The 19,354-nt window shown below is 43.5% G+C and overlaps 1 protein-coding gene and 1 pseudogene across 4 annotated transcripts in view; one reads left to right on the plus strand and one right to left on the minus strand.

Annotated features, from left to right (window-relative positions):
• USPL1 (ubiquitin specific peptidase like 1) overlaps positions 1-3,075 on the plus strand; it is a 29,921-nt gene extending 26,846 nt beyond the window's left edge. For all 4 annotated transcript variants that reach the window (XM_045588484.1, XM_036456266.2, XM_036456265.2 and 1 more), the window contains one exon: positions 1,031-3,075. In XM_045588484.1, coding sequence (XP_045444440.1) covers positions 1,031-2,901 — 1,871 coding nt within the window. In that variant the 3' untranslated portion in view covers positions 2,902-3,075. The remainder of the gene's footprint in view (positions 1-1,030) is intronic.
• Positions 3,076-11,877: 8,802 nt separating this feature from the next.
• On the minus strand, positions 11,878-18,039 carry LOC118729575 (annotated as a pseudogene).
• Positions 18,040-19,354: the final 1,315 nt, after the last annotated feature.

Here is a 19,354-nt window from a genome sequence, read left to right on the forward strand (position 1 = left end):
GATATTTTCCTTCTGGGATGGTTTGGATGGGTGACACTATAATGTGTTATAAAAGTACTTTGCCAACTAAGGCTTGCATTATCAATGTAATTAATTACCTTAAAGTTTTACCCTACTTCAGAATTTGGAGGAAGTTGTTTTCAATAGTAAACAAAAACTCAAAAAACCATTTACTTCAAAGTTTTATTGTATTCCAGGGGAGAAAAAAATCCTCTGTAGGTAAAAGAGGTTAAATGGTTTCCAGCCTTGACAGCATATAAAAATCATGGTTAGCTTATTAAAGATGTCTTGGTTCTCCTCTAGATCTCTGGGGATTGGGCCCAAATATTAATCAGGTGTTTCTTATGTGCACATTACTAAGACAAACAAAAGATTCTCAAAGTTTTTATGGGTATAGATTGTGAAATAATGTGTTCAGGTAGTTTATGAGGGTGTACTAGTATTCACATAAACTTAGTGAATGGTTTTGATTGGGGTGGATTTGTGTGTCGAGGGGGTTCACCTCTTCTCTTATATTCATCATCCCATTCCCTCTTGACAAATGAGAAAACTTAGGTTCAGAAATAAAAAGTAGACACCTCCCTTCCTAAGCTTTTTAAAAAAAATAAAAGAAAAAATAAATAAAAGAAAATAAGAATTGGAACAAATGTCAGTACTTGAGGAAACAGCTTCATTTATCTTGAGGACTCATATATATGGGAAAAATCTGTTTTCTGATTTTGTTGGATAAATTAGGTGATACTGTATTCTAAGTCTCAAAAGTTAAATATTTGTCTGTCTTGAATTTTGCATTTCAAGAAAGAGTAAAAATTCTTTTTCAAATTTCTCAATGTCAGTCCATAACTTTCATTATCCAGTAAGGACTTAGACACTTGACAGGGAAAAATAGTGACAGGAGGATATGGTCATGTTTTCTATTATGCTCTTTGGTAGATGTTCAATGATATAGCAGTTTTAGTGGCCAGAAGAAAGTTAACCTAGGGTGGTGGTTTTAAATGTCTGACCTTTCATTTTCTCCGTCATTCCCCAGGAAGTTGGCTGGAATGTGATGACCTAAAAGGCCCATGTTGTAAAAGGTATAAGGAATTTGAATGTCCTGCTTCAGAGATACATATTGTTATTTGGGAAAGAAAAACAGCCCAAATGACAGATAAAAAATCTGCCTGTCCTTCACTTCAAAAGACTAATGATCAGCACGCTTTCAGTGATGAGACACAGCCACCTCCAGCAGTGCATTTTATGGGAGATGCTTCCTCAGCTGAAAAACCTTCAGGAACGGCCTCCCAAAATACATCAGTTACTCCTAATACTCTTTGCCAGGATAAAGCTGTAGCTCATCAGCCTCATTTACTTTCAGTTCCAAAAGGTTTGATTGGCAATGATATTATGCCTTCAACACTTGAAAAAGTACAGGCTAACTCTGAAGGTTTCCTATTAGAAAATACACCTGTGGCAGAAAATGGAGTAGTCATCAAAACAAATACTTTGCAACCGCAAGAGTCACTAATGGCTTCTTTAGTATCAGTTCCATGTAAGGAAAAGTTTATCCAAGACCAATTTGTAGACTTAAGGTTTCCTTCTCCGATTATAAGTACAAGCATGCAGTCAATACAGTCAAATTCAGAAAATACTATAATTACTAACTCTATGACTAATGTCCATGCTACTGATCCTATACAGGGAGTAAAGTCAGTAGAAATTGAAGGTACAGTTGCCCTAGAGAAGGATGTTCCTGTCAATCATTTTCTTTCACCAAAAACTGAGAAATTAAAAACAGAACAACACGTTACATCTCAGATATCTAATTTGAAGAGAAAATTTTCTCAAACCATTGCTGAGTCATCACAGAACCCATCTCAGAAAGAAAATCTGAAGAAACCATTTATGGGAAGTTGGGTTAAAGGCTTATTAAGCAAGGGTGCTTCTTTTTTGCCACCTTGTGTTTCAGCTCATAATAGAAATGCTATAACTGATTTACAGCATTCAGTTAAGGGGGCAAGTAATTTTGGTGGCTATAAAACTAAAGGTGTGAACCAGAAGGCTCACCGGGCATCCAGGAAACCTCGTGCAAGTAAGCCTTCTCCAGCCAGTAACCCTCCACCAAGTCTTCCATCATCAGGTAGCGTGGCTTCTTCACATGCTGATGTTAATGCTGACCTGGAAGTTTTGAAGAAACATGAAAATGCCTCATATGGCGTTCACCTCAACCACAGATCTGGTGGAAACGAAAATGGTGTTTCTTTAGCAAACCATGAAGACTCCAGTGAGGATCAGATTCATAAACTTCGTCTAAAACTTCTTAAAAAACTTAAGGCAAAAAAGAAGAAATTAGCTGCTCTTATGTCTTCCCCCCAACATGGAAAACTCCCAAGTGAAAATTTAGAGCACGTTTCTCATTGTGGGTCTCCAAATGATGGCCAGTCAATAGAAGATGTGTTAAAAGAACTGCAATATCAAATTGGGATTACTGATAATAAATATGGAAGAACCACTGCTGCTAGTGTTTCTTCATATAGTGGTCAAACTCATGAAGAAATTTTAGCAGAATTATTGTCTCCAACTGTTTGTACAGAACTCTCAGAAAATAGGGAAACTGACTTTAGATATTTAGAAATGGAAAATAACCATATCCCAGCACCAGTACCTACTGAATTAAATGGTATTCTCCCAAACACACACCTGAGACAGGAACATAATTATTGTAGCCCTACCAAGAAAAATCTTTGTCAAGTTCAGCCAAACCCAGTAACAAATAATGAGTGTGATAGAACATTGAACTTGGAAAGTTCCCTGAAGACTGATGTTTTTGATGAGTTTTTTTCCACTTCAGCATTAAATTCTTTAGCAAATGACACATTAGACTTGCCTTTTTTTGATGACTATCTGTTTGAGAGTTGTTGAATGTTTATTAACGCTTTAATATTTATTATTGTCTTGGAAAAACTTATTATGTTCTTGAGTAGTGTTATACATTGGCCTTGTCATGATCAAAATGTAAGCAGCTGAAGGTTTTGCCTTCATTTCTGCCCATAAAGCTTGTAATTTGTTTTACAAATTAAAATGACCAGAAATCTGTTCTCGTCAATTTCATTTTGTATTTATAAGACAATGAGGATTTCAAAATGTTAAATATGAAAAGTGGTGTCTAGTTTCTGGCAATTTGTGTAGTTTGGGTACATTAAGTTTCTACATTTCTCAGGAAAAACTAGTTTATATAAATTTAAGTCACTGTATATGTATATGATTGTGTGACTTTTTAAAAAATATATTGATTTTTTACAGAGAGGAAGGGAGAGAGAGCTAGAAACGTCGATGAGAGAGAAACATCGACCAGCTGCCTCTTGCACACCCCCTACTGGGGATGTGCCCGCAACTAGGGTGCATGCCCTTGACTGGAATCTAACCTGGGACCCTTCAGTCCACAGGCCAACACTCTGTCCACTTGAGCCAAACCACTTAGGTCTATTTTATAAATTACAAAAATGTATGTTTATTGGAAGGGAAAATACAGAAATACCAACATTTTGGATTATCCATCTTCATACTTGGTGGTAATAACTACAAACATTTTCATATTTTTATGCATATGGACTGTAAGAAATAAAAGTGACTATTTGTGCCTAGTTGATCTATTTTTAAAATATATTTTATTGATTTTTTACAGAGAGGAAGGGAGAGAGATAGAGAGCTAGAAACGTCGATGAGAGAGAAACATCGACCAGCTGCCTCTTGCATGACCCTACCGGGGATGTGCCCGCAACCAACGTACATGCCCTTGACCGGAATCGAACCCGGGACCCTTCAGTCCGCAGACCGACGCTCTACCGCTGAGCCAAACCGGTTTCGGCTATTTGATCTATTTTTAATGTTTAGTGAGCCTTTTTTTCCATCTTACAGTTTTTGACAATTTTTGGATAGTCATGTAATATTACCTTTTTATTTATTTTTTCGCCCATCTTTAGATATTGAGGTCATTTGTAATGTTTTATCATTAATTGTGCTATAAGGATTATCCTTGTTGATAAATTTTTGCACATATTTAGGTCTTTATTTCCTGGGTGTGGAATTGCTCGGTCAAAGGATATGTACTTTTAAAAAGTCTTAATTGTACAATTCACTTTAAAACTTTTTTTAAAAACCTAAGCTACTGAAGGTTTTACCTTTGGTTTTCCTTGAGAGTTGTTAAATGCTTGTTAACTCTTATTAGTTTAATACTTATATTTGTCTTAGAAAAACTTACTATGTTTTAGGTAGTGTTTATAATACACTAGCCTTGTCAAGAACAAAATGTTCTTGAACTCTTACCAACACAAGGTAGTAGCATTGATGGAGGAAAACTCTTAGCTGTTTTTGTTTACACTTCCATGATTACTAGCAAGATTGAATATTTTATATAACTTTATTGGCCAGTTGAGTTTCTTTGAGGAATTGCCTATCCATCCTTTTCCTCTGCTCAATGCTAATGTACTGTTGTAAACCTTAGAGATAAATTAGGAAAGGAAAAAAAAAGTAAATGAAAGAAATTTTTGCCCTTTTGGAGTTTTACCTTCTAAATGAGGAGATACTTTTATAATATTAGGTGGTAATAGGAGATGAGTACAGTCAGGTTTTTTTGTTTCCTTTTTTTTTTTTTTTTTTTTTATAATTCTGTTAAATTCACCATTAATGCTGAGCCATTGCTCCTAGGGGAAATAGAAGGTTAGGTTTTTGTGAGCCTCTAGTTAACATCTTTGTCAATTGGTCAACAAATAAGGTTGTTATTTGTGTGTTTCCGTTTAAAGAGATCTTATTTAATATTGTGGTTCCTTCCCAAGCTGCAGATAGTACCAACTCCTATATGGACTTTTTCCCTATACATACAAATCTTTGATAAAGTTTATGGCTTCTCCAGCACATCTGAATTGCAGCATCATTGCTCTTGCACTTTGGGGCCATTTATACTAATAAAGGGTAATATGCTAATTGACCAGTTCAACCAGAAATCTTCTGGACGTCCAATGTTCTTCAAGTTAGTTAGGAGGCGACGGGGGAGGGGGGGGCGTTAGGAGGGGGGCAGTTGGGGTGCTATCAGGCTGGCAAGCAGAGGCAGTTAGGGGTGATCAGGCAGGCAGGTGAGTTAGGGGTGATCAGGTAGGCAGGTGAACAGGAGCCAGAGGTTCTGAATTATGAGGAGGGTGTCCTAGATTGGAGAGGGTGCAGACCAGGCTGAGGGACACCCCCACACACACACACCCCATTCATGAAATTTGTGCACCTGGCCTCTGTTAAAAGTTTCCTCTAACAAAACACTGATACCAAAACAGTTGATTTGATAACTGAGATGACTACTAAGTGACTGATGGATGGGGAACATCTGCAGCATGGAGACACTGGACAAAGGGAAGATTTATGTTCTGAGCAGTGGGATGGTGCAAGATTTCATCAAGCTATTCAGAACAGCTTGCAATTTAAAATGTATAAACTTTAATTCTGGAAATTTCTATTTAGTAATTTTGGACCATAGGTAACGGCAGAAAGTGAAAACACATAAGGTGAGATTGGGGGGTGGGAGGGTGTGATACTAATGTATATGTTGTTCTATTGACACAAACCCAATAGAACTAACTGATGTGAACAAAGCTTGTCTAACCTTTTTTCTGTATTTTCTCTCAGGCACATCACACCTCGCACTTAGAAACACTGGACAGCACTTTAGCACTACACTTGGGAGCCATTTTAAACAGTGGAATCACCAACAAAAAACAAAAAAAGTGAAAAATATACTGTAAAAAGGAAAGTATAAGAACTAAAAGGCAGTGTTGACTTGTTAGACCTCAGCTAGGAACATAAGTGTTGGGCAACTCAACATTTTTCTAAATTTTAGAAAGGCAAACTCACAAATATAAAACCTGTGAATAATAATGAGAAGAAAAGTGGGTGGTGAGTTGGGAGGACTATTTTATACCCAGTGGACTTGAAAGGATTCTTGGAGGTGGGGACTTTGAGCAGGGACTTCAATGAAGTTAAGGAGTTACCTTTGTGACTGGGATGAAGAGAACAAAAGTCCTGAGAGTAAGGATACTTGGCATGAATGAGGACAGAGAAAAGGCCAGTGTAGTTGAGCAGAGTGAGCAAGGAAGTTAGAAAATGAAGTTAAGGAGGTTGATGGAAGCTAGATCTTGTATGGCTCTGTGGGCTAAATTGAGGCCCCTCTCTGCACATGAGAATAATGGGAAGCCACTGGTGGTTTCAGGCAAGGGAGTAACATGATCTAGTCTGAACTATAAAAGGGTCACTGAGAGAGGAACCAAGATGGCGGCATAGGTAAACACCTAAACTGCAGCATAGCACAAAAATTTCAAAAATTCAACTGAAAGCTAAAACAGACATTATCCAGAACTACAGGAAAGCTGACTGACTGGAAATTCTACAACTAGAAGGAAAGAGAAAACCACAAGGAAAATGGGAGGAGCTGTTAAAGCCTAAGGTATGGAGATGGGCGTGCGCATGCGGAAAGGACGGAGCCAGAGAGGACAGGGCGGCTGAGTGCCTGGCTGGCATTCCCTAGCAGGAAGGAGATAAAAGCTCCGGACTGCACTGAACCCCAGTTCTGGGTGAGACCCTGGGGACCCACGCTCATACTGGGGAATCTGGGCTGTAAGGCAAAAACTCAGTGGAGTGGCAAAAGGCAGATCTCCGGAGATGCGCACGTGAATGTGCGCAGAGGATGGACTGTTGACTGCTGCTGGATTGCTTTAGCGGGAAGGAGAAAAGCTCTGGACTGTGCTGAACTCCAGTTGTGAACCCCAGCTCCAGGTGAGAATCTGGGAATTCAGATTCACTGGGGGAGAGACTACACTATCTGGCAGCAGGCGAAACTCAAGGGCGCCTTTCTCTCAGAGGTGCTTGCAGCAATAGGGCGGGGCTGACGGGAAGCCAAGGCTGTAGGCTCCACCCTGAAACTCCGCCCCAACCAAGCTGAGTACAGAGGCTTTTGCAATTTTCCAACTCTAGTTGAATAAGGCTGTCTCCCGGCATAGACACAGCTGATCCTCCCAGCCAATTTGCCTGGAGGTCAACTCCTCCAAGTGATAATAAAAAAAAATCAAGACTTAACTACAACAAGGCTGTACACACAATCCACAAAGGGGTGCACCAAGAGTAACGGGAGGCCCAGCCACTGGCCCATATAAGACACCTACCGCACAAAGCTACTTTACCAACTCAGGGAAGCAGTGAAAATGCAGAGACAAACAGGTCACAAATGAAATAAATGGAGGAAAACAAACAACTAGAGATAGAGTTCAAAACAAAAGGTTATAAGGTTTTTCAAGAATTTCCTAGAAAAGGCCGATAAATTTAGCGAGACCCTCAGGATATGGAAAAGGACCAACTAGAAATTAAACGTGCACTGACTGAAATAAAAAATATTATACAGACACCTAACAGCAAACTAGAGGAACACAAGAATCAAGTCAAAGATTTGAAATACAAAGAAGCAAAAAACAACTGGAAAAGCTAAAAGATCAATATCAGGTTTTGGGGGGATTTTTTTTGGAGGGGAGTATCCAAAATGTATTTTCCAACTGTCAGCATCAGCAGGTTTTCTCCATGGATCATACATTCACAAGGTATAACAGTGAGAAAGTATCCAGTGTGACCTCTAACTACAATATATCTACTTCACCATGTAAACAGGTACTAATATTGTGTTCACTTACAATTCCAGAAGGAAAGGCACAACTTGGAAAATACATATTTTTTATCCTAAAGTCAGGTAAAATAACTCAGAGACCAACTTTTGATATGTTTTGTTTTTTTAAATCAAGATATTTTTCCACTGATTTTTAGAGAGAGGGAGGGACAGAAAAATATCGATGTGAGAGAAGCACATCCATTAGTTGCCTCCTGCACAAGCTCTGACCAGGGCCAGGGCTAGGGAGGAGCCTGTAGCTGCAGTATGTGCTAGAGATCTGTGCCCTTGATCAGGATCAAACTAGGGACCCTTCAGTTTGCAGGCCAACATTCTACCCACTGAGCCAAACCAGTTAGGGTTCTACATTTACACACTGAGGGGCAAGACTCCACCACCCAGAAATTAGGGTCTTTTCCTTCTTTCTCCGTAAACCATTAGGACAACGTTTCGGCATTTGCTTATTACATACACTTCGTTCAAAAATTAAAATAAAAAATAGTCTATCGAGGCTGTGAGGCGGAATCCCAAGCGAGCAGCGAAAAGCAGGGCCCCCGGAGTCGCGCGCATATTGAGCGCAGAGGACTGAATGTTGACTCTGATGCTGGATTACCCTAGCGTGAAGAAACAAAGCCTCCGGCGGCGCTGAGCCTCAGTCCGGACTGCTCTGAACCCCAGTCCTGGACCAGACCCTGGGGACCCAGGCTCGGGCAGGGGGAGATGGGGCTGTGAGGCGGAATCCCAGGGGAGTGGCGAAAAGCAGAGCCCCCAGAGTCCCGCACTGCGCGCAGAGGACAGTCTGTTGACTCTGATCCTAGACTCCCCTAGTGGGAAGGAGAAAAAAAAAAAAGCTCCAGACTGGAGGAATGCAACAGGGATCAGGAGCCCCTGCGACACCAGCCAGCCGGGCGCCGGCAGGGAGCCGGGCGATGGGGCCCCCAGGGGGCGGGGGTGCCCCTGAGCCATCGACCTCTGAGCGCGGGCAACGGAGCCAAGGCCAGGGGCTGCTTCCTGGGTGGCGCCGACCCCGGCAACAGGCTGGAGCAGCGCGGGAGCCCGTGGAGAACAAAGGGGAGCCACAGGCCAACCTGCTGAGCTCCCAGGACAGGAGGAAGAAACCAAAGTTCTCAATGTGAAGAAATCAAGTGAGAGCAAAAGATAGTAAAATTACTTAAGAAAGAATACAAAGAAGATCTTGAAAAATCAAAGACTAAGTCAGAACTCAACTCACCAGCCAACATTGCAACATAAATGCGTTTAAAAAAAAAAAAAAGGACAGAATGTTGGAACAGCGGCGGCCAGGCCTAGAGTGGCCAGGCACAAGGCAGTGGCAGCTGGGCCTGGAGCAGCAATGGCCAGGCCCCAGAGCAGCAGCAGCCAGAACCAGAGCAACAACAGCCAGCACTGGAGCAGCCAGACCTGGGGCAGTGGCAGCCAGGCCTGAGGCGGAGGCAGCCAAGCCCAGGGTGGCCAGTCCAGGAACACCCAGACCCGGAGTGGCCGGGCCCAGAGCAGTCGGGTTGGGAGCAGCCAGGTCCAGAACAGCAGTAGCCAAGCCCGGAGCATCCAGGCTGGGAGCGGCCAGACTCGGAGCGGCCGGGCCCGGGGCAGCCGGGCCCAGAGCAGCCGGGTCTGGTGCGGCCAGGCCCGGAGCAGCATCTGCCAGGCTGGGAGCGGCCAGGCCCGGAGCAGTGGCTGCCAGGCTGAGAGTGGCCAGGCCTGGAGCAGCCGGGTCTGGTGCGGCCAGGCCCGGAGCAGCGGCTGCCAGGATGGAAGCGGCCAGGCTCGGAGCAGCCGGGTCTGGTGTGGCCAGGCCTGGAGCAGCGGCTGCCAGGCTGGGAGCGGCCAGGCCCGGAGCAGCCGGATCTGGTGCAGCCAGGCTCAAAGCAGCGGTTGCCAGGCTGGGAGCGGCCAGGCCGGAGCAGCCGGGTCTGGTGCGGCCAGGCCCAGAGCAGCGGCTGCCAGGCTGGGAGCGACCAGGCCTGGAGCAGCTGGGTCTTGTGCGGCCAGGCTCAAAGCAGCGGTTGCCAGGCTGGGAGCGGCCAGGCCCGGAGCAGCTGGGTCTGGTGCGGCCAGGCCCGGAGCAGCGGCTGCCAGGCTGGGAGCGGCCAGGCCCGGAGCAGCGGCTGCCAAACTGGGAGCAGCCAGGCCTGGAGGAGCCGGGTCTGGTGCGGCCAGGCCTGGAGCAGCGGCTGCCAGGCTGGGAGCGGCCAGGCCCGGAGTGGCCGGGCCCGGAGCAGCTAGGCCCAGAGCAGCCGGGTCGGGTGCGGCCAGGCCCGGAGCAGCAGCAGCCAGGTCCAGAGCAACTAGGTCGGGAGCGGCGGTGACCAGACCCGGAGCAGCTGGTTGTGGAACGAACCAGAGCAACAGAGGCCAGGCCCGGAGCAGCCAGGCCTGAAACAGCTCGCTCCTCGCCTGCCCCTGCCCCACGGCTGCCTCTCAGACATGGCTGGAAACTTTTGTGGGAACTTGAGGGTCTGCTGAATCAAGTGATGAAGGCTTAGATCTGGATGTGTTGAGTTAATATAGGGCTGGGGTGTTGATCTGTGAGTGCCTTGGGTGGGGCCTGGATGAGGCTGGTTGACCTATTTGGAAATGTCTTTTGTGTGAAGTATATCATTGGGCATGTGGTGGTATTATTGATATGAGAAAATGCTAAGTAACTGATTTACTATCTGAAAAGGGATTTACTATCGGGGAAAGGGAGGGAGGAAGAGACTGAACATAAACTGCATCTATGAGTGAGGACAATGGGGGATGGGGAGGGGGCGGCGGGTGGGGTGGGAACCTGGTGGAGGGGGGAAGAAATGAGGAACCTTTGTAACAATATGAACAATAAAGATTGATTTAAAAAAAAAAAAAGAATCTGTCCCCAAAACAAGATCCAGTTATCAAAAAGATGTAATTGCAAGTGCTGCCCAATGGTTAAAAGCTTATGGTTCTCAATCAAAAGCTGGTCTAGGTATGGAACAAAAATAAATCAAAGGGAAGGAGGAAGTTCTTATTTATGTATCATGTGGCCCTTCCCAAAGCTTGTACCCCTCCCAGGCAGGCGAGGAGAGCCCCTTTAAATAGGCAGTGTGGAAGGTTCTGTGGTCCTTTTCTGGTTTCCTAAGCAGAGTCAGACCCTGCAGCAAGGGCACAACCCCAAACCCTTCTAGCTGCTTTGCATGATTCTGCCAAGAAGCGAAATCTTGAGCCATCCAGAAAGCACTTTGCATGAATGTCTATTTTCCCTCTCCTAAACTTAAGCCCCAAAGGATTAAGGTAATAAGAAAAAAGCAATTGCAAGGGGGGGGGGGGGGAAAGAGAGAGAGAGAGAGAGAGAGAGAGAGAGAGAGAGAGAGAGAGAGAGAGAGAGAGAGAAGGGGAGCGCTCTTTTAGGTCTCATAAAAGATCATTGACTTATAGACTGAAGATATATAAACTTTAGTGGGTCTAAATTACATTTTCATATAAAAGGAAACAAGTCATAAATACTGACAGCTGCAAGAGGGAGGGAATGAAGAACAGGTGTAAAATAATATTGTGGGAGGTTTGCACGGTGGCAGATGATTATTAGACTTAGTGCAGTGTTCACTTTGTAAGGTGTGTAAATGTTGAATTACTATATTGTACATTGTACGCCTGAAACTATTCTGTATACCAACTACATCCAAATAAAAATTGTTTAAAAGAAAAAAAAAATAGTCTATATTTTGTATGTGTGGCATTTTTTGTTTTGTTTTACAAAGCAGCATAGCAGCATGGTGATTAAGTCTGAGGTTGTGGTCACAATTGTAAACATTTGCACATAAGTATAAGTAAAAAAACAAACATGAGGAGAAGGGTTCTTAAAAACAACAACAACAACAGATCCAGTCCTGGTGAAACCATTGGAGCGGGTGGTATTGACTATGGAGCTGGTCTCCAGGGAAACTGGGGAGTAGAAATGCCTCTGCTCAGGATCACCGAGATCTGGTTGGTCTTCATGGCCAGATCACACAGTTGAGCATGATGGTGTACTGCTTCCACACAACAGGGTTCATGTTCACTGATGGGGCCATGATTTCCTTGGGGAACACCTCTGGGACCCTCTTTGTTCCCAGAAGAGACACAGTGTTTTCAATGGCCAGCTTCCTGTTTTTGGTGCCATGTGTCATATAGTGGACCTTCAAGTTGCCTTTGGTGGTGAAAGCTTGCCCACATATGTTACACACAAAAGATTTCTCCCCAGTTTGAGTCAGTTCATGAGTTTGGAGGTCACTGACCAACAAGAAGTTCTTCCCACACCATGTGCAGGCATGCTACTTGCCCTGTCTATGTGACTGGACCACTAGCAAAGATGCCATGCCTAGAGACATGATCACAGGTCCAACTGCACCAGGAACTTTGACATGGGTTGGCTGGACTCAGACAGATGTTGACTGAAGACTGTTCTGACCTTCCACAGTGCAGCTATTGTTCAAGCTTGCCGCCAGCATCAGGAGACTTGGATTTGATGCTTTCTGCTTAGTCATTGGCTGGGGAGAGGGCCTGAAAGCATTTGGTCTCCAGGATGACTGGACTTGGGCTCTGATACTCCTGGTGTCCCATCACTGAGGAGGAAGAGTCATTGGTCAAGCCATCGCTCTCCACTGAATCATTTTATCTGCTACTCTGCCGCTGCAGAACCACAGGAGCAAGATCCACCTTCCCCAAGGCATTGGGATGGGAGGGGGCGCATTATGGTGAACCGTGGTGTGGGTGATGTGGAGTGTATTCTGGGAAGAGGTATGGGGGCTTTTGAGGAGTTTCTGGGAGCATCCTGGAAGGCAACTTCTTCTACATTGATGCGTTCAATAGTGTCATTGTGACAGATGGCACTAATGCTGCCATTCTCACTGACTGTCATTAGCTCAGGATCCATAAAGTCACAGGGACTCTTCAGCAGAGTGTGTTGGGAATCTGACCATCCATGTGCATCTGAATATGCTACTGCAACATGACTTCTGGCAGATGGTGCACGAATGCTGGTCTTCATGGAAGTGTTGGTTCAATGTGTGTTCAGATTGCCTTTGGTGGAGAAGGCTTGGTCACAAATTTTACAGCAGAATGGCCTCTCGGTGTGGGTGTGGTAATGCATTTTGAGGGCGTTTTGGCAGCTTAAGACACAGTGAGAAATGATTCATTTGTTGGGGTTGGGGTTGGTGGTGGCCTTGCCAATGTTCTCTACCAGCTGCTGCAACTTAAGGGTTTCTCACTCTAGCTCAGGTGCCACTTTCCCTTAGAAACCACCAACCCTTGGGGAATTATGGTTTGGCCCACCCTGGAGAGCAGGGGTCCATCCTTACTCTCTGGAGAAGGCCCAGGCTACAGGTAGGTGACCAGTGGGACACCCATTAGGTCCTTGGCTTTAGTCCCTAAAGAGAGATTCTGAGAAAGACCTGTATTGGGTATCCCTGTGACCAGGACAGGTTTGCTGTCTAGAGAGAGACTCGGTTCATCTATGGAGAGAGGTACAGAAAGTGCATAGTGAACACCATTGCATCGTGGAACTTGGCAAAAAGCTGGCATTTGCCTTCCCCTGGGGGAGTCGATGAAAGTGTACCTTGAGGTTGCCCTTGGTGGTGAACCAGTGGCCACAGACAGAGCACATGAATGGTCTCTCTCCAGCATGGGAACAGAGGTGGATCTGCAAGGAGCTATCAGTCCCCAAAACCTTGCTACTTATACTTGTGCCTGTAGAGGGTGGCCTCGTCTTTGAGTTTGACATCCACTGGAGACACTGGAGGCTTTCCTTTCCCTTTCTTGGAGGGGTCTAAGACCACAGTGGAGAAAGGGCTCTAGAAGAGCACAGAGTTTGGGGCTGAGGTATCAAAGCACCTGGGATGCGGTTTGGGAGCACCTTCGGCCCACCCGGCTTCAGGGCAAAGGACAACAGCCCTGAGGTGGACGAGATGTTTGTGTGAGGTAGCTTGGCTTGTTTCAAGGTGTCCAGAGAGAGACCTTGGCTTCCAGCTTTCTGGCTGAGCAAAGCCAAGACCGCAGAAACCTGCTGGGACACGTGGCTGCCTAAGGTCTTCAGGGTGTCAGCTCTGGCTAGGCCCGCATGTTCACCTGGACGTGGATCTGCTGTAGCTGCTGCTACTGCTGCTGCAGACACAGGCTCTGTTCCAGGCCCCATAGGATGCTGTGCACCGGGCAGGGGGCAGCAGCACGTCTGCACTCATTGATTCACTGCCACTTTGTTGCGTGGTAGTGCTTGAAGAGTGGCCACTTTGCTTTTGGGTAAATAGCTTAAGTCCTGGGGTGTGGGTGGCAGAGCAGTCTCTGTCTTTAAGTATAGGACAGACTCCGCCTAGGTAGTCCATTGCTCCCCAGCCACTGGTGGGCTGGGGCTGCAACTGCAAATTCTGGAGCCTCTTCTGCAGCTGCTGTTCACCTGGTCCTCCTCCAAGGTGATGTGTTGGTTTACGCCTGTTTGTGCCTCAACATGGTGCGAACATAGGGGCGCCGGGAGAGCCAAAGTTATTTTCCAATCTCAGGTTCTGCTGCCTGACCAAATGGGTTGTCCTATTTCTTGAAATGGAACAGACTTTGGAAGAGAAAAATTTAAAGAAAAGAATTTGACTTTGGATATGTTAAGTGTACGATTCTTATTAGTCTTCCAAATGGAGATAATTTCATAGGAAGATGGAGCTGCAACATGAGCCAGGAGAAAAGTGGACACTTCTTTCAGGAATTAGGAATGCATGGATCACATTTAATGCCATGATATAGGATTGGGTCATTTAGAATGTTAAGATAACTCTGGGGAACAAGAGGGGCAGTAGGAAGAAACCTAGGTAAATGGAGTGTCCTGAAAATCAAGCCAAGGAAGTTTTTTTTTTAAAGGAGGGACTGATGCTAATCTGCCAGATGCTGCTGAGAGGTAAAGTGACGTGGGGAGTGGAAAGTGACCATTGACTTTGGTTACAGGGAAGACTTCGATGACCTAGCAAGGAGATGCTGTAAGGTTAAGTGAGTGCTGTAAGGATAAGTGAGTGCGTTCAAGAGCAAAGGGATGGTGAGAAAGTGCAGATATTAGTGGACACATTCTTTTGAGACATTTATTTTATGCGTGGTGAGGGAATGGAAGAGCAAGGTGTTGTTTTTTTTTAAATAAATCTTTATTGTTCATATTATTACAAATGTTCCTCATTCCCCCCCCCCCGCCCCTCCATTGCTCCCCTCCACCAGGTTCCCACCCCACCCTCTGCCCTTTTCCCACCTCCCATTGTCCTCATCCATAGTTGCACAGTTTATGTTCAGTCTCTTCCCACATCCCCCCTCTCCCCTTTTCCCAAAGCATTGTTAGTTCACTCCCCTTCCATACCTCTGATTCTATTATATTCACCAATTAATATTGTTCATCAGATTTTTTTTAATTCCCTTGATTTTTAGATTCACTTGTTGATAGTTACGTATTTGTTGTTCATAGTTTTTATCTTTATTTACTTTCTCTTCTGAAAGAACCCCCTTCAGCAATTCATATAATTCTGGTTTGGCAGTGATGAACTCCTTTAGCTTTTTTTTTTTTTTTTTAATTGGTGAAGCTCTTTATCTGGCCTTTGATTCTGAGTGATAGCTTTGCGAGGTAAATTATTTTTGGCTGTAGGTTCTTGCTATTCATCACCTTGAATATCTCTTGCCATTCCCGTCTGGCCTGCATGGTTTCTGTTGAGAAATCAGCTGACAATCCTATGGGTGCTCCTTTATAGGTAACTACCTGCTTTGCTCTTGCTGCTTTTAATATTCTCTCTTTGTTTTTTGCTCTTGGAATTTTAATTATGATGTGTCTTGGTGTAGTCTTCTTTGGATTCCCTTTGTTTGGAGTTCTGTGCGCTTCCTGAACTTGTAAGTCTAATTCTTTCACCAGGTGGGGGAAGTTTTCTGTCACTATTTCTTTCAGTATGTTTTTGATATCTTGCTCTCTCTTATCTTCTGGGACCTCCATAATTCTGATGTTGGTTTGCTTGAAGATATCCCAGAGGTTTCTTACATTATCTTCAACTTTCTGGATTCTCTTGTCTTCTTGCTTCTGCAGAGGAGTGTCTTCTGGCTCTTTATGTTCCAAATCTTTGACTTGATTCTTGCAATACTCCATTCTGTTTTTAGGACTCTGTATAATATTTTTTATTTCAGACAATGTATTCTTTAAAAAAAAAAAAAATATATATATATATATATTTTTTTAAAAAAATATATATATATATTATTGATTTTTTTTACAGAGAGGAAGGGAGAGAGCTAGAGAGCTAGAAATGTTGATGAGAGAGAAACATCGACCAGCTGCCTCCTGCACACCCCCCACCGGGGATATGCCCGCAACCAATGTACATGCCTCTGACTGGAATCGAACCTGGGACCTTTCAGTCCGCAGACTGACGCTCTACCACTGAGCCAAACTGGTTTGGGTGAGACAATGTATTATTTATTTCTTGTTGATCCGTTATTAATTCTTGTTGACCCCTTATTAGTTCTTGTTGATCCACTTTCATCTCCTCATAGGTCTTATCAACCTTTTCTAGGAAATTCTTGAAAAATCTTATAAGCGTGGTTTTGAACTCTATATACAGTCTCTTCTTTTCCTCCATTTCTTTTGTTTGTGATCTATTTCCTTGTCTTCGCATTTTCACAGCTTCCCTGAGTTAGTAGGGTGGCTTTGTGTGCTAAGGTGTCCTATATGGTTCAGTGAGTCAGCCTCCCAGTTACCTGAGGTGGACAGTCTTGGTGTAGCCCTTTGGGGGCTGTGTGCAGTCTTGTTGTTAAGCCTTGCTTGTTGTTGGTATCACTGGGAAGCGTTGATCTCCAAGCCAATTGGCTATGAGGATCACTGTTTATTTGTTTTTAAGATGAGAGATGTCACAATATGTTTATGTCTAAAACTGAATGTTCCATGCAGAGACAAAGGGATGTTATGAATGAAAGAAGGGACAGTTGCAGGAGCAAATTTTTTTCAGGGATGGGATCCACTATAAAAGAGGAGGAGGTATGACCTTAAGAAAGTAGAAGAATTTACTCATTTTAATACTAGGTACAGGTATGAGGAGATTTGATGATAGAGTATGAGAAAGAAAATAATCTGGTGATTATTTTCTCAGAGACATAGTGAAATTATCAGCTGAGAGTGTGAGGGGAGGAGGAGTTGAAGATTGGGGAAGAGAGGTTTGAAGTATTAATTTCAAGAGCTAACTATGGTTCATGCAGTAGGCTTGCTAGTTAGTTCTTACCACCAGAGGTTTATGGTCATACGTTTAGTGAAGACCAACTAAGATAACTGTTTATTTTTCTCCAATCATGTTTGCTGCTCATGTGCAGGACAAATGGAAAAAGAGGGAAGTTGGATTCAGCCAAAGTTCAAGGTATTGTCAGATAAATGGGACAGAAAGAGAAAAGGAATTAAGGTATTCTGCAAGGAAGATGATTATAGTGATGGCTAAGGAGGAAGGTAGGAACATAGGACAGGTGGTGGTCATTTAAAAAGTGGTGGCAGATCTCAGTGGATTAGAGGTGGGTTCAAAGACTGCTGGAGTGGGACCTAGTGGATGAAGCAAGTTGGTTTGAAAGAGGTATATTTGAAATTGGGCTTTTGGAGGCAGTGCAGTTATTGTTGTTAACAAGATATGAAGTATGACAAGGAAAGTATATGGCCAAGATTGGGTAAGAAGTCTATGAAAAGTAAGGAGATCAAAGAACCAAGAGAATAGGATGTTTTTTGGATAGACTTTAGGAAAAGCAACACCCTCTAAATGGCAGGAGTCCTGGTGAAAAGAAATGCACAGTAATTCAGGAGCTAAAGTCTTCAAGGAAAGGCAGAATACCATGAAAATGCCAGATGACAGCAAAAATGGGCAGTTCAGTCTAATGGCTTGTGTTTCAAAGACTCTGGAATGTTTTAAAGAAGATGGGGGGCTGATTGAAATAGTAACAGAGAATCAGGAAGACAGGACTGTATGGGAAGCTGTTTCTTCAGGGGCTATTCAGATTTCACACAGCGCAAGGGGCACGGAAGACACTGTTTTCACAGAAGCGAGGACACTGGAGATCCTTTCACATTCCATAGGGCACGTGTTGAATAGGAATGGGAGAGATTAGATTTAAGATTTAACATCCCAGGAGGCTTAGAGTTCATAAGGTGACAAGAGTGCAGATTATAATGGAATCTTGGGAAAAGGAGATTTGGAGGTTCACCATTCTAATTATAGCTTCTCACTCAGGATGGTGTCTGAACAAGGTGTCTGCACAGGGAGCATGAGGAGCTCTGTGGGCCATCCTTCAGACCTACAGTGGTTGAATTGGAGTCTTACCAATTCCAATTTATATCTGCTCTTTAAGTATAAAGGTATTAAATCTTTCTTTGTCATGTGGCAATTTGGGTTTCCAGTTGATCATCATTTTTATGATTTGACTGAAGTTTTACATTATTTTGTTTTTCCCTTTGGTATTATGTTTTAGCAAGGTTATTTTTATCCCCCAAATGTGTGTGTGTGTGTGTGTGTGTGTTTGTATCTTCTAATGAAACTAGATTTCTTTTCTTTCCCTTTTCTCTCTCTCTTTCTCTCTTGTCATAAGTCTTTTAGAATATGTTTAGATGTGTTGCATTGAGGTTTCTTTTCCCCCCATTAGTAAATTTGTTCTAAAAACATTTATTGAACTACCTCACTGTTATTAACCATTCAAAATATGCCATTCACATATTTTTTATGTTAAATTTATTAACACATGTTCAATTCCTATTGTAGGTTGAGGTTATAAACAAAAAATTTAGTGACCAATTATAGAATACCAATTAAACAGTGTCAATACCAATTTTCTAGAAGGAAAAAAAGAATGAGGAGGAAAGTCTATTAAATTTTAACTTATTTTTCTTTCAGTTAACATTATTGCAATAATGCCCTCTGCAAGTCAGAGAAAGTGTATGAAAAGTGGAAGGTATGGACTGACGAAGTTTGTGCTAGGCACCCCACCAAATGGAAGACCACATCCATCCACACAGGAACACTGTAAAATCACACAAGGCCCTTCCTCGTCCGTGACTTTTCCCTGTCAAGTTACTAGTTCAAATGTAGAGAGAGATCCTTGTCCTTTGACTGGAAATATATTCTTTCCTTTATCTTCCTTTCTGTGTCTGGAGTTAAGTTCAGGAAGACTTTCTTTGGGCTTTTTTTTTTTTTTTTTTTTTTTTTTTTATCCTCCAGGTAGAGCTAAGGGTTGAGAGACTACCCTAGGCTACAGATAATGATCAAAATAACCAAGGACAGGGAAAAAAGAATGACTGCTTTTTAACTTTGGCTTTTCTATTAGGATTGCTTTCTGAGGGTGTGAACAAGACCTTTTGCTAGGTAAATGAGATCCTAAATTTATGCGGCTTGGAAGATGAGGGTTACCTGGCAGTTTCTAATCTTCCTAAACAAGGCCAACAAGATGTTCCCTCAGGGCTCAAGGTGCTGCCTATGTCTGGCTGGTCCAGACATAAGTCACCAGGAATCTTCTGATCTCTTTAGGGCTCCTGTCTTTTAAAACACCTTTTCTGTATGCTCCCTAAGGTCCCTGAAACTGAGAGGGTGACCACCCTCAACTTCTTCTATACTCTTCTAACCATCATTTATTTATTTCCAACTTCTATGAGAGCCTCAGGAATAACTTTACAGGGACTCTCTTTGAGGGATGGCTGCTCTC

Source organism: Pipistrellus kuhlii, unplaced genomic scaffold (genome assembly GCF_014108245.1).
Source record: "Pipistrellus kuhlii isolate mPipKuh1 unplaced genomic scaffold, mPipKuh1.p scaffold_m20_p_3, whole genome shotgun sequence".
Lineage (NCBI taxonomy): Eukaryota > Metazoa > Chordata > Mammalia > Chiroptera > Vespertilionidae > Pipistrellus > Pipistrellus kuhlii.